The sequence below is a fragment of the Alexandromys fortis genome, unplaced genomic scaffold, assembly GCF_014885135.2.
Source record: "Alexandromys fortis isolate MF-2015 unplaced genomic scaffold, M_Fortis_MF-2015_v1.1 scaffold_56, whole genome shotgun sequence".
In the NCBI taxonomy this organism is placed as follows: Eukaryota; Metazoa; Chordata; class Mammalia; order Rodentia; family Cricetidae; genus Alexandromys; species Alexandromys fortis.
Genome location: NW_026067935.1, coordinates 9,962,585 through 9,976,576, shown reverse-complemented (window position 1 = coordinate 9,976,576; position 13,992 = coordinate 9,962,585). Strand labels below are relative to the sequence as shown.

Genomic DNA, 13,992 nt, shown 5'->3' with positions numbered 1-13,992 from the left:
GTGAAGCCTGTTTGGTTTGTATTTAGGCTTTCATGTTAAAAATGGAAAAACTCTCTTGGTTCCTTAATCTTTATGGTTTATTCCTTGATTCCTTCTCTATCAGCTAACAAGTAATTAATGGTCAGTCTGTATGTGTGAATCGCACATGTTTGACTGCGAGCATGTCTGTAGAAATGAAGTCTGTGTGTTTATTTGTTAGAGAGCAAGTGCCGTTTGCACAGAAAGCTGATGAAGGAAGCATAGAACACTCTTTCCCACAGCTTACCAGAGGGCAGGTGAAGTGCTGAGCTGTTTGATGAGAGTTCAAGTTGTTGATCAGAGCACATAGGATGCCTGTGGCAGCCTGTGAGTGTGGACTTCAGTCCCAGAGCTAAGTTTCCCCCTTCAGTGTGCTCTGGCACAGTGTCCTGTTGACTCTCTCTCTATTGTCTTGACTTTTCTTCCTTTTGACCCCGTCATGGCTGATCACTTCCCAGTGTAAACCACATGCGTGTTTGTCCTACACTCTGCCGGGACTTCCCAGCTGGTCTCCTCACTCATGCCGACACCTCTGTCAGTAAAGCTCTGCTATCTGCTGCTTGCCCTAGCTCACGATCAGTGCTGCCTTCTCTGCCTCCCCGACCCCGCTCTGCACTCCAGACCTTCCCTGTCACAACAGTGAGCACACGCAAACCCTTGCCTAGCTTTCTCTCTCACTAAGCTGACAGCCGAGTCGAGAAGCTGGCTCTCCTGTTCAGCTGGCACTGGGATGGCACCTGTGTGTGAAGGATGGCTGGTAAATGCTTGTAGAACCAACGTGAGGGCAGGCGTGAAATTCAGTATAGGGGGTGGGTTTAGACCAGAGTAGGGGAAACTTATGTACCAAATATGACTAGTTACCTGTTTGGATAAATAAATTTTTAGTGGAACATATTCATATTTACTTATTTATTCATTTCATTTCTTTATTTGTTTTTTTTTTTTTTGAGACAAACTCTCATGTAGCCCAGGCTGGTCTCAAACTCACGCTATAGCTAAGGTTGACCTCAGACTCCTGATTCTCCTGCCTTTTCAAGTGCTGGGATTATTGCCATGCACCACCATACCCAGCTCACATGTTGTCTCTTACTGCTTTCTCACTGCCGTGGTAGAGTTAAGTAGGTCTGACAGACTATCCTGTCTACAAATGTTAAAGTATTTACCGTCCACCCCTTCACAGAAAAGTTTGACAGTCGTTGATGGGGCACCCCTGATCTAGTAGGATTGGCTTGGGTTGGTAATGGGGAGCTATTATAGATTCTGGGTCAATAAGATGGCAAAGATGTAGTTGAAATGCAGTTTTAGGATCAGTCTGGAAGTAGCACAAATAATAGATTCTCAGAGGTAGGAGGTCGTGCGCTTGTACTGAAGCTGGTGTGTTGTGCTTAAGCAAATATATTCTAAAAGAAAGGAACCACGAGTCGTGCATTGGTAGAGTCAGGGAATAGTCAGGCAAACTCTGTGTGGCTTCAGATCTCAGCACGCTGAGTTGGGAGTGACAGGGACCCGGGTGCTGCCCCGGGTGCCCAGTGAGCAGACAGCGGGGCGAGGAGCAGATGAGCATTTCAGGGCAGAGAAGGCAGAGGATGGGAACCAAGGGGCTGTGTCAGCTGCCCTGCCTGTGCAGCCCAGTGCAAGGGGAAGGGTTTGTCTGGCTCACATTCCAGAGCCTTTGGTCCTTGGGTCTGTTGACCAAGCAGACGCCATAAGCCTGCTCTGTCTCTCAGAGATCGGGCTCAATCTCAGCTCCCTGAGACTAAACAAGCTGTTCCTGGGGAAGAGCCACGAACAAAGGACAATCAATCTCCAACCCCCCACCAGCAAGAATGAGGAGGTCTGGGGTCCTAAGCCATAAACAGCTCAAGATGATAACCCAATAAGGACAAAGCCTGGGGCTTGTCCAGGCCTGCCCAAAAATGGAAAACTGTAACTCTGATCAGCCTCTGACTAGCCCCAACCAATTAAAACGTACTAATATGATTGCCACTTGCTTAAGCCAGTTGTAGGTAAGATGAGCTAGCTGCCCTAGGAACTCCCATTCTGAGGAGTCTTCAGTCCACACGTCCCTCTCAGGGTCTTCTACATCTTGCCTTTGTGTGGGGTGTCGACCCCAGCATGCTGGAATAATAAACGCTCTTGCTGATTGTATGTGTGGATGATGCTGTGGGACTCCTCCAGGACCCTAACATGGGGAAGGTGCTATGTTATAGTGGTGCACATAGTAGGGCAAAGGTGCCCAGTTCATGGTGGAAAGAGAGAGAGAGAGAGAGAGAGAGAGAGAGAGAGAGAGAGAGAGAGAGAGAGAGAGAGAGAGAGGGGGCACATCTATAGCCACCTGACTTTCATCTAGAAAGCACTGTGTATGGAAGACGCTACCTCCCCCCCCCCCCAGTGGTGGCCAGTAACCAAGTCCTTAGCACAGGGACCATTGGTGGAGAAGTAGTTAAACCACAGCGTGTGATTTTGCTGGATGCTCATGAAAGGCAAAGGAGAAAGGGAAGGCAACAGGAAAGGCGTTTCTTGTAAAGACATGTAGCAGGGGAGGAGAGAGGAGGGACAAAGCCTCTGCGGCAGTTCAGATCTGAGGTAAGACGGTGCTAGAGAATGACCAAGGAAGGCAGGCTGGAGAGATGAGCTCAGGACACAGTGGTTTGCCGGGTCCTTGTTAGACGTCTGATTGGTAGTGGGACAGGGTGGGACCTCCATGGCAGAATTTGGTGAAGAAGTGAGTTTCTAGGAGAGCAAAGTCGCGCCACCATAGTGCTAGGCCATGCGGGGAAGAGTGTGGTTAAGTGACGTCTGTGAGAAGTAAGTCGGGGGAAATATGAGCGCAAAAGAAGGAAGCAGATCTGTAAGAAGAGCAACTGAGTCTGCTAGAAAGGGAGGAAGGCGCTAAGCGGGTGGGGTGGGAGCAGGGCAGAGTTCTGTGGGGAGGGCTGGAGAGAGTCCTCGGGAGTAGGCGGTGCAGGACGGATCTTCCCAGTTCTGGGCACTTGGTACCTGTGGCACATAGCTGTGTGGTGCTGCAGGTGTGAAATGGGAGTGAGTGACATATGGCCAGAGCTCATGCTCTCACCGGCGGGTGACACAGTGAAGCTGACACACTTGAGTTCAGCATGTCAAGAGGTGGGACTGGAGGGGAGGAAGGGAGACTGGAAGAAAGACTTCTGTCTCACTACCGTGGGTGCGCGGGGAACCGTGTGGGGGGGGAAGGGTAGCTAGTACCTCAGGTGCCAGGCGGGCCTGGATGCCAACATTCTCTTCAGGTGGAGACCATGCAGTGACTGAGGTGTCTTCATTTCTATAAAAATTCCTCGGTATTTTTGGAATCTCTGTACTGAATGGAAGTCATACTCTAGATGGAGTACAAATTTAAAGAAAATTCTTCCACGTAATGCTTGACTTCTAGACTGTCTTCGCTCTCCTCAGGTTAAGAGAGATGAGTCAGGCGCAATCCACGTCACCAAGCAGAAGCACCTTCACCTGTACTACGATCTGATCAATTTTACCGTGAGTATTATTTAAACCACGTCCCGTTTATTTCGTGCTGTTGTCCCATCCCAGGAGTAATAAAGCTTGCAGGGTTTCTGCCGTTCGCCAGGCCCAGCAGGCACATGCTAACACACACCCAGTATGAAGTGCTGTGGTGTGCATGAAGTCTACTTTGGTGCGTTGCCAGGTCCTTGTTGCCTTTTGCTCTAAGTCCTGCTGAGCATTGGCAGGGGAAGGTAGCATTTTTTCCAGTGCTTTAATACCTCAGAGGGGAGTCTGGGTTCAGAAGAGCCCAAGTCTCTGCAGAGTCGTGGTTACAATGCTTTGTGTGTGGATACATTTGCACCTGTGAGCTTCTCTTAAAGGACTTCGCTTGTGTTACACGTTCTTTTCCTGTGTCTTAAAACTTTGCCAAATTTTAACCTTATTTCTCAGTCATCAGGGTGCATTGGTTTAAAAAATGAGACTTTTTTCTGTGTCAGATTTTGTTTTCTTTTTCAGTAGTGGGTTAATTTTGAAAATAGTATATTCTATATTTCAGCATTTACCATTACTTGTTTTAGCATCTAATAGCTGATGTCTGGTGAAACATGGTATTTTATCATGAATATAGCTGGCTTTAATTATAATGCAATGGCTCATTTATCAGTAAGAAAGACTGAGGAAATTTTCCTTTTGATTCATTAACCTATGCTTTTTTAAGAATATAGTTAGAAAGTCAGATCTTAAGATTGATGCACAAACTCAGTTGCATTTTTCAGCCAAGTCTTCCTACATTGCTTCATTTGGCCTCGAACTTTTGGGCTGAAATATCGTCCTGCTTCAACTTCACACAGGCCAGGGCTTTAAGAGTGTCCTGCTGTGCCTGGCCCACACTGCTTCTGTAAGCTCACTCTTCCTCTGTAAATCTAGAAATACAGGATGAACATGCTGCTGTAGTTATCTTCCTACCGCTGCAACAAAGCACCACTATCAGGGCGACTTCCAGAAGAAAGCTTCCAGTTTCAGAGTCCTGGCCATCATGGGGGGAGCAGCAGGCAGGCAGGAAGGGTGCTGGTGCAGTCGCTGCGGACTCACATCTGATCTATAATCGAGGCAGAGAGAGAGCTAACTGGGAATGGTGTGGAATTTTGAAACCTCAAAGCCCACCCCCAGTGACACACCTCCTCCTGCAAGGCCACACCTCCTAATCTTTCCCAAACAGTCCCACCAATTGGGGACCAAGCATTCAAACCTATGAACCTATGGGACTATTCTCTTTCTCACCGCCACACATCCCTAACATGGAAATAAAAAAGCCTAAGCCCTCCAGATCTAAAGCTCTGAGGATCAACATGGTAACTCCACACTTGGCATCATGGGGTTGTAATTGAAATACAGTCATGCCATGTGAGCAAGTCAGGGCTCCCTAGAGCCGCGAGTCTCAACTTGATGTTCACGACTCCTTTGGGGGTTGCATATCGGATATTCTTCATAGTAGATATTCACATTTTGATTCCTGACAGTAGCAAAATCACAGTTATGAAGCAACAATGAAATAATTTTATAGTTGGGGTCACCACATCACGAAGAACTAGATTAAGGGGTCACAGTAACAGGAAGGTTGAGAGCCACTGCTCTTGAGGAACAGAATGGATAGAATGAATATGATAGAGTAATAAAGGAGATTTATTAGACCGGCTTACAGGCCATGGTCCAGCTAGTCCAATAATGGTGTCTACCAGCAGGGAGCCCAAGAGCCCAGGACCTGTTTAGTCCACGACGCTGATGTCTTCGCTGCTCCTTTTAAAACATGTGCATTATTTCTGTGCCAAGAATTGTTCTCTGATCATCTAGGTTTGTGAGATTTAAGTTGCTGTTTTGCTTCACTAATAAGAAAATTTGAAATAAAATTGTTATTGTACTAAGGTCATTTGTGCCAATATGCCTTTCAAAAAAATACATTCTGCAATACATTTCCTAGTCAGCCCTCCCTGTACCAGCAGAGCGTCATCCGACACGGTGACCTTGTGGTGTTCTCTCTGGGCCACCAGAGCTGCTCCTACGCTAACTCCATTGCTGTTTAAGTTACATGCACAAGGTCCTCGATGTCATGTTCTGAGTGGCCAAGCCCCCTTTTTGTCATGAAAGGTCTGGCCCGGTCCTTACTTTCGCTTTGTTATGTGCTTGAATTGCAGTGGATAAACTCACGCACAGTTGTGCTTTTAGACAGCGTGGAGAAGTTGCACGTGATTGATCGTCAGACACAGGAGGAACTGGAGACATTGGAGATCTCAGAAGTCCAGCTGGTCTATAACAGCAGCCACTTCAAGTCCCTGGCCACTGGAGGAAATGTTAGCCAGGCTCTGGTGAGTGCCACTCTTACCCAGCATTGCTCTGCTCACTGTGGTGGCTCTGTTGTTGTTGTTTTAAACTTCTATTTTGTTTGAAAATAGGAGTACTAACGCTTTTCTGCCTTGGTATGTTGAAGTGGGTATGGATGTGTTTGTAAGGGTTCAGGATTAAGACCCCAAACAGTAATTCCTTACTTAATATCAAGGGTTAGGCTGGAGAGATAGACCAGGGATTAAGAGCACTTTCAGGGGACCTGGGTTTAATTCCCAACTCCCATTTGTCAGCCAACAGCATGTCTGTAACTCCAGTTCCAAAGGGATCTGACGCTCTCTTCTGACCACGACAGGTACTGCATGCACATGCCTGAACACCCATGACACATCAGATAAAAATAAATCTGAAAAAAGAAACCCAAAACAAACCCAGGAGTTTTAGCTTTTATACTTCAGGGAAAAAAATTGAAACAATTTTTTGAGACAGAATTTGTAAAGTCAAAGTGTTTAGGAATTGAGCTGGTGACAATAAGTCTAGGAGATTGAAGGGGAAAATAACTGGAGACAGGTAGCCTGCAGGGCTTTGGTAGCTGTCTCAGGGTTTCTGTTGCTGTGAAGAGACTCCATGACCATGGCAATAAATTTTTATAAAGGAAAACTTTTCATTAGGGTGGCTTACAGTTTCAGAGGTTTAATCCAGTATTGTTGTGGCAGGAAGTGTGGCAGTGTGCAGGCAGCTATGGTGCTGGAGAAGGAACTGAGAGTTGACCCAGAGGCAGCAGAAGGAGACTGTGTGCTGGGTATAACATGGGCATATAAGATCTCAAAGCCCTCTTCCACAGTGACACACTTCCTCCTATAAGGCCTCGCCTCCTAATAGTGCCATTCTCTTTGGGCCAAGTGTAGGAGGAAGGCCTGCTTGTTCGTCCTGCTGCCTAGTTCCCAGCCACCCTGCTAGCTTAGCCCTGAAATAGCCACACAGAAACTGTATTCATTAAATCACTGATTGGTCCATTAGCTCTAGCATCTTATTGGCTAACTCTTATATTAATTTAACCCATTTCTAGTAATCTGTGTATCACCATGTGGCAGTGGCTTACCGGCAAAGATTCAGCTTGTCTGACTCTGGCAGCTCCTTGGTTCTCTCTCTCTCTCTGCCTCTTCCTCCCAGCATTCTGTTTAGTTTTCCCTGCCTAGCTCTGTTCCCCTATAGCTCTGCTATAGGCCCAAAGCAGTTCCTTTATTAACCAATGAAAGCAACACATAGACAGAAGGACCTCCTACACCAGCCAAGCATTCAAACACATGAGTCACTGGGGGTCATTCCTAGTCAAATACAGCAGAAGTATTTGGGAGATATGCCAACAGGTTGTCCAGGTGTGGTAGCTTGGGACATTAAGAGACAGAGATGGCTTGGAGAGGAAGGAAGAAGACACTTTAGGGAGCCGAGCAGGAGCATAGAGGAGGAGGACCCAGCTCATATTGATATTAGCGTTACTGTAGGAAGGCAGCTATGGTAACGCCTTTCATGTCGGCAGTGTGTAGTTAAGCACTGTGAACTGTAATCATGTGATTTCCTAAGCCATTCATCTTTAAGCCAGGAATGAGGACTGCTGTGGGAAACATCTTATACAAAGGGTAGTAGTGGTCATCTTCAGTGGTGTTGGCAGACAGTCTGTAGGTTTGCTCCAGTCTTTCTCCTGCTTTGTGACTTCAGAGTGTGCACTATGCGTGAAGGGTGTTCCAGCCACACAACGTACAAAACAGGTCATGCAGCGAGCGCACTAAGACAGCAGCATCCAGTGTCTCAAACATAGGCATTGCTTGGGGTAGGGTAGCAGTTAGGGGCTGGAGAGATGGCTCAGTGACTAAGAGCACTGGATGATCTTATAGGGCACCTGGGGTTTGAGTCCCAGGACCCACATGGTGGCCCCCAAACACAACACAACTCCAGTTCCAGAGGATCCAGTGTACTCATCTGGCCTCCTTGGGCAATAGGCATGCACAACAGTGCACTTATGTTCATGCAGGCAAGATGTTCGCACACATAATTAAATTAACACACAAATAAATGGATCTAAGGATACCATTAGATTTTAAACTTGCACTGTTAGCCAGGATAGAGAATGGGGAATTAGACTTACTTTCTTTTTTATTTTTTTAAAGATTTATTTATTTATTGTGTATACAGTATTCTGCCTACATTCCAACTTAAAATCCCCCAAACAAACAAACCCCACACAAAACCTGCTACTAGTACTAATTAGAAACAAAACAGACAGTTCTCTGGACACTGGGCAGCAGTAATGACGGCTGGCAAATCTTAGACCTAGCAGGAAACAAATGACATGAGCTTGTTAGTCCTCTGACTTTCTGGCTTGTGGCTTACGGGAGAGGAACACAGTAGACTTGGTGGACACTCACTGAGGAAACAGAGCTGAGGGTACAGGAAAAACAAGGTGGTTTGTGTCTGTGGGGTGCTGGGACTCGCCTGGAGTGTTCCGCCTGGAGTGCTCCGACATGTGTACGGGAACTGCCAGACAGGGGAGGGGCCCTAGAGAGGCTGAGAGGGAATTATATGCAGGGCACCCACAGATTGTACTTCTGCTGATTTAGACCAGCTGGAATGGGCACTGGCCAGGGTCCTCAGGGCCATTGCACCTCAGTAGTTGCCCTCGAAGCAGAGAACTTGCTGGACTGGTAAACACTAACAAATGCTAAAAGCCCATGAGGTGGGATCAGACTGGGTAGGAGCAACAACTCAGTGGCAGGGCGTTTCCCCAGCACCTCTGAGGCCCTGGGCCCAGTACCCAGAAGCCAGGGAGCAGAACAAACAAAACACAAGAATATCAATATGGAAATTCCTGAGCACCAAAGTAAAGTTCACAGTGTGTGCCCCTCGATTAGAGATCACTCTGTATCCAAAGAGGGAAAAAAGCACAGCCTGGGAAGGGGGAACCAGTCAAGACCGGCTCAGCTCTGACCCAGCTGAGGGTGAGCAGACAACGGTGCAGCCATTTTTGTCCTTTTCTTTTGTATTAATTTTTAAAGTTAACATGACAATAATTGTTTCATCATGGTGTCCGTACATAGATGCCGTTACACTCTGTCCTCATTCCTCTCAGTTTCCACCCCTCCCCCGTCTCCAGCTGTTTTCCTTGCTTTCATGTTACATGTTGTCCTTCCCCTTGTTCTCCACCTGTCCTCTCAGAACCTCCTTTTTAGCTTTGTGACTTAGGAGCACGCACGCGCGCACATGAACACACACACACACACATTTTAAATTTAGGTTCTGCGTATAAGAGAAACCACGCAGTTCTGATCCCATTGAGTCTGGCTTAGCTGACTTAACGTATGATTTCCATTTGCACCCGTTTTCTGCAGATGCCATGGTTTCATTTTCCTTTATCACAACATAAAATCTCCTCGTGTCTGAACCGTGCTTTCCCCACCCGTCTGTTGGAGGACACCTAGGTGGGTTGCGTTCCTGCCTCTTGTCAGTATTGTGACAGCAAGCATGGACGTGCAGGTCTCAGTGTTGTGTATGTATTAGTATAGTCATAATTCATGTCTTCATAAAGTTGAGTGAAGACAAGACACTTTAAAAAGTGCGAATCAGATTCCCAGTGGTGAGCACTCCAGGGCTGGAGATGAAGGTGGAGCTGCTGGAGGAGATGGATGACAGGGTCGGGACTGCAGAGTGAAAGACGACGACCCTGATGTGGTGAGAGAAACCAAGGCAAGAGCTGGAGAAACCTGAGGCCAGGACTAGGGCACGCAGAACAGTGAGGACACGGTGCTGGCTTCGGCCAGAGCAGGCCAGTCATACAGATCACCGGACATCAACGGCATGAGCAGCTGCCCTCCTGCTCCCCAGGAACACAGTATGCGTGAGGGAGCTAGGAACTGTCCCCGTTTCAGAAGTCCGCTGTCCGTCACGCTCCCCGGGGACTGGCTTCCATAGTACCGGAAGGTGCCATCCAAACTGCTAAAGGAGGAAAGTGACCCTCCCCGCTGTGACCCCTGAGTACAACAGTGGCCAGTAGCACAAGATACCCCTAAGAATACAGCTGTGGCCCTCATCTGGGTAACAACCAACAGCTGTCTGACCCAAGACCCATTTAGCGAAAGGGAATCATTCCTGGTACTGAAAATCTAGTCTCCACCTGTGGCTCGTGAGGCACACATCGCAGAGGAGAGCCTGCCACTGCCACTTCCTACGCCACGTTCCACCTGTCCTGATGCCCATAGAGGTGTAGCTGTCACCGGGAAGTAGCAGGTCGCGATAGTTGCGGTGCAGTTACAAGTTAGCTTGTTTCCTTCCTTTCACACATCTTCTGAGAAAGGAAAAGGCTCTTTACAGACGTGGGGGAATGACTTCTCAAACTCCGTATCTTCAGTAACTTCCACTTGCAGTCAAGCAGCAGTTTTTTTCTTATTTATAGGTTAAAACTGTATTGACCTAAAGTGTCTCTGCATTCAGCATGCTTGAACATTTTTTAAAATGTATTATTTGTGTGTACACACCACAGTGTGTATGGAGATCGGAAGGCAGCACCACAGTGTGTGTGGAGATCGGAGGGCAGCTCTGTGGAGTCAGGCTGCATCTTCCTCCCCTTCATGGGTGCTGCGGCTGAACCCATGCCATCAGGCCTGTGCAGGCGTGTTACCCTGCTGAGCCTCTCACAGGCCCTGTGAGTGACGTTCTCAGTGAAATTTCCGGTATGTAATTTGACCTTGTTTCTGTGTTTGACAGGCTTTGGTTGGAGAGAAGGCTTGTTATCAATCCATCAGCAGCTATGGTGGTCAGATCTTCTATCTGGGGACAAAGGTAAGATCTTCTCACGCTGCTCTGTGTGTCATCAGGATAGCCGAGGAAGGAGGTGGCTCGGAAGGACAGTGCATTGCAAAGTGAACTCTGACCAGCGCAGTCCAAATCCTACGATAGTTATATCGCCAAAGACTTAGTTATTTAACATTTTCCTTTTGATTTCAGATCTAGTTGTACTTTTGTGCAGGTGCTAAGAGGACACTTATTTTCTTGCTTTGGGGATATGCTTTTATAGACTTCCTTAACGTTTGTTTTAGTGTCCATATCTAGTTTCTTTTTTTTAATAGAATTTTTATGTCTTACATTGATTAATATATGCATTGCAAAGCGATTATCATAATAAGCAAATTCATACCCATCACCTTGTTTAGTTATCATTTGTGTGGGGGATGGGGACGCTTAAGTTCATCTTCCTTAGTCAATTTAAGGTAGTGGTATCTAGTTCCTTTTCCTGTTGCTGTGAGGACAAGAGCAGTGTAAGGGAGAAAGGGCTGATTTGGCTCACAGTTCATGGTACTTATGATGGCGTGGGGTCAGGGCAGCTGGAGCTTGCAACAACTGGCCATGCTGTGTTCACAGTCAGAGGGAGTAGGCAGTGACTGCACACTGCGGCTCAGTTCCTTTCTGTTTTATATGGTCCAGGATCCCCTGGGCAAGGATCCCACATGCAGTTAGGATGGGCCTTCCCACATCAGTTAATGTAATCAAGAGAATCTCTTATCGGCCTGTTTAGAGGACCATCTCTCATGGTGACAGTTGATACTAGATACCACGGGCAGGCGGGACCTAATTATGTTATTTGTTGATAATTAAAATGGTCCTTAACGTACATCAATTTAAGATACATTGAAGTGCATTGAGGTGTTTGACTTAGGGCAGTTTATTTTTCAACATAAAATGGACAGTTTTCTTCATTGTTAATATTCAAGCAGAATATCGCCAAGTTGGTGGAAGAAGTAAGCCTAGATGGCTTGTGTTTCCCTCGAGTGTTTGTTTCTCAACTCTGCAGTGCGGGTACTCGAGGACCCGCTAGTAAATCCCAGGGTGTGTTTCCATCTGAGAGGGGAGATGAGATGTGCGGCTGCAGCAGATGTGTCCGAGAGCGAATCTGCTAACACTCGTCTTCATTTCCTGTTTCTAGTCTGTGTACGTGATGATGCTGAGGAGCTGGCGGGAGGTGAGTTCACAGGGGTCTCTGCGGCAGCTTCGTGTTCCTGTTGACTCTGTAGATGATGATTTGGACCTTTTAATATCAGATGAATACATAGAAGCTGTTTTTACTGTTAAGCTAAAACTGATGCTGTCAGGATTGGGTTCTTCACAGCTGTGACTGCTCTGCGGTCAGAACCCAGCACTCGGAAGAATGCTTTATTCACCGCTGAGATAGACGGGCATAGCTCTGTGTAGTGAGTCCTTATTTACAAGCGATAATCTGTTGTCTTAAGTTGTTAAAAATGAAGAAGTGTAAAAAATTAATTGAATTTGAGTTTATCCAAGATAACAGTGGCTTCATCAAGAGTTTACTCCCATTTGAAATAGTCTAGAGACAGGCAGGCTGTAGCAAGAATGGGAGCTCCTTCGTCAGAAAATGCTGTCCCACGAAAGCATCCTTGCGTTGGAACTCTGGTCTCAAGGTCACTTTATCATCCACGATAGTCACTAGAGGCTCCAACTATTATGTCTAAGGTCCGTGAAGGAGGACAGAGGAAATAAAGGCCAGTCGCGCCTTTTAAAGATAATATCCATTTCGAAACACCAGACAACACTTCCACTTGTTGACCAAAGTTTAGTTGCATTGCCCCCAAAATATACAAGGGAATCTTAGAAATTACGTTCAGGTGTATTGCTGTCTCTAGTGAACTCAGAGCTTGTTATTAAGTAGGGGGCAGGTGCCTACTGTGCTAAGCAACCAGCCGTCTCCAAGGTAGTCCCATTGTTCCATTTCTGTGTGGCTCTCCTGTCATCCGTCATGCAAGCCCTCACAGTGCCCAGTGCTTTACGAAGAGCTTTGCTTCTCCAGAGTCTTTCGCTGATGTGTGTAATGCTATGCTGAAGTACTGTTCATTCTCAAGCAGCCGTTCTGTTAGGGTAGAGCTGGAATTCCAGTGGGCCATCGGTCCACTAAAAGGGTCCGGCTTGTCTCCTTTACTCATTTTAGAGAATGGATCATCTCCTGAAGCAGGATTGTCTTACAGAAGCCTTGGCTCTTGCGTGGTCTTTTCATGAAGGAAAGGCAAAAGCAGTCGTGGGTAAGTAAGTAAATAAATGCTGTGGGCTTGAAGTGTCATTGTAAAGAGTCTTACTATAGACAAATGGGGAGCCCACTGATACGGTATTAGTCTAGTGGATCTCAGATAGTTCCATTATCCAGGACTTCGATATTAAGGCTGTTGTAATTGAATGTGTTGTTAGTGTGGTTTCTGGAAGGAAGACCAGAACCCAGGTTCCCTTCTGGAGCTGAGTTCTAATTTTTGTTTCCTGTTGGACTTTGTTTCTCTGAAGGACTCTCAGGGGATGCCAGTAAGAGGAAGGCTGTCGTCGCAGATCGGGTAAGCATCTCAGCGCTGTCTTCAACAGGGTACAGTGCAGATTTGCTTTTCATATTTGCATATATCTTTGGGGATGATCAAGCAAATGGCTGTACTCGAGGAGAGAAGTGGGCCAGGCTCTAAGTTCCACGTGTGATCTGCAGTGCTGTGTCAGGTCTTACCACTGCCCTCCCCCAAGCTGGTAAATCAGCACAGCGGTCGGGAGAGCACCAAGGAGAAGGCACACTGGGGGAATCCAGACTCACGAATGGTTTGTCCGTTCTCTGCAGGGAGGATTGCTGAGGCGCTCAACTCCAGGTTTTCATTTCCTGAGCAACATAATACCACCGAGGTCTGGAACATACATTTCTTAGGAAAGATTAGCAAATTAATGCTAGCCCTTCATCTGAGAGCATTAGGGAATAAAGCCACTGAAATCCCAACTGTGTTTCTAATACAATGATAAAGCATAATTCAGTCTTAACAATGCATGTTAAATGTTGAACAAATGTAGCCGTACCCTTTGATTTTGACACAAAGCTATTTTTCCTACAGATGGTAGAGATCCTGTTCCATTATGCAGATCGGGCTCTGAAAAAATGCCCAGACCAGGGGAAAATCCAGGTGATGGAGCAGCACTTTCAGGTATGCCCGCCGGCCAGCTGCAGCTGCTCTCACGCATCCCCTCGGCCTAGCCGACCTGGCTTCCAGGTTTGGCCCTTAAGCATCCTTTAGAGATGGGAGCCTAGTTTCAGCGTTTGCAGGGAAATCGTACAAGACTAAATTTTGAAGAAGT

At 46.8% G+C, this 13,992-nt stretch overlaps 1 protein-coding gene across 1 annotated transcript in view; it reads left to right on the top strand.

Moving 5' to 3' along the window:
* Vps8 (VPS8 subunit of CORVET complex) overlaps nt 1–13,992 on the top strand; it is a 192,890-nt gene that overhangs the window by 26,581 nt on the left and 152,317 nt on the right. Inside the window, exons 11-17 of the mRNA XM_050146426.1 lie at nt 3,448–3,528; nt 5,688–5,858; nt 10,594–10,668; nt 11,810–11,845; nt 12,827–12,917; nt 13,171–13,217; nt 13,752–13,841. Coding sequence (XP_050002383.1) covers nt 3,448–3,528; nt 5,688–5,858; nt 10,594–10,668; nt 11,810–11,845; nt 12,827–12,917; nt 13,171–13,217; nt 13,752–13,841 — 591 coding nt within the window. The remainder of the gene's footprint in view (nt 1–3,447; nt 3,529–5,687; nt 5,859–10,593; nt 10,669–11,809; nt 11,846–12,826; nt 12,918–13,170; nt 13,218–13,751; nt 13,842–13,992) is intronic.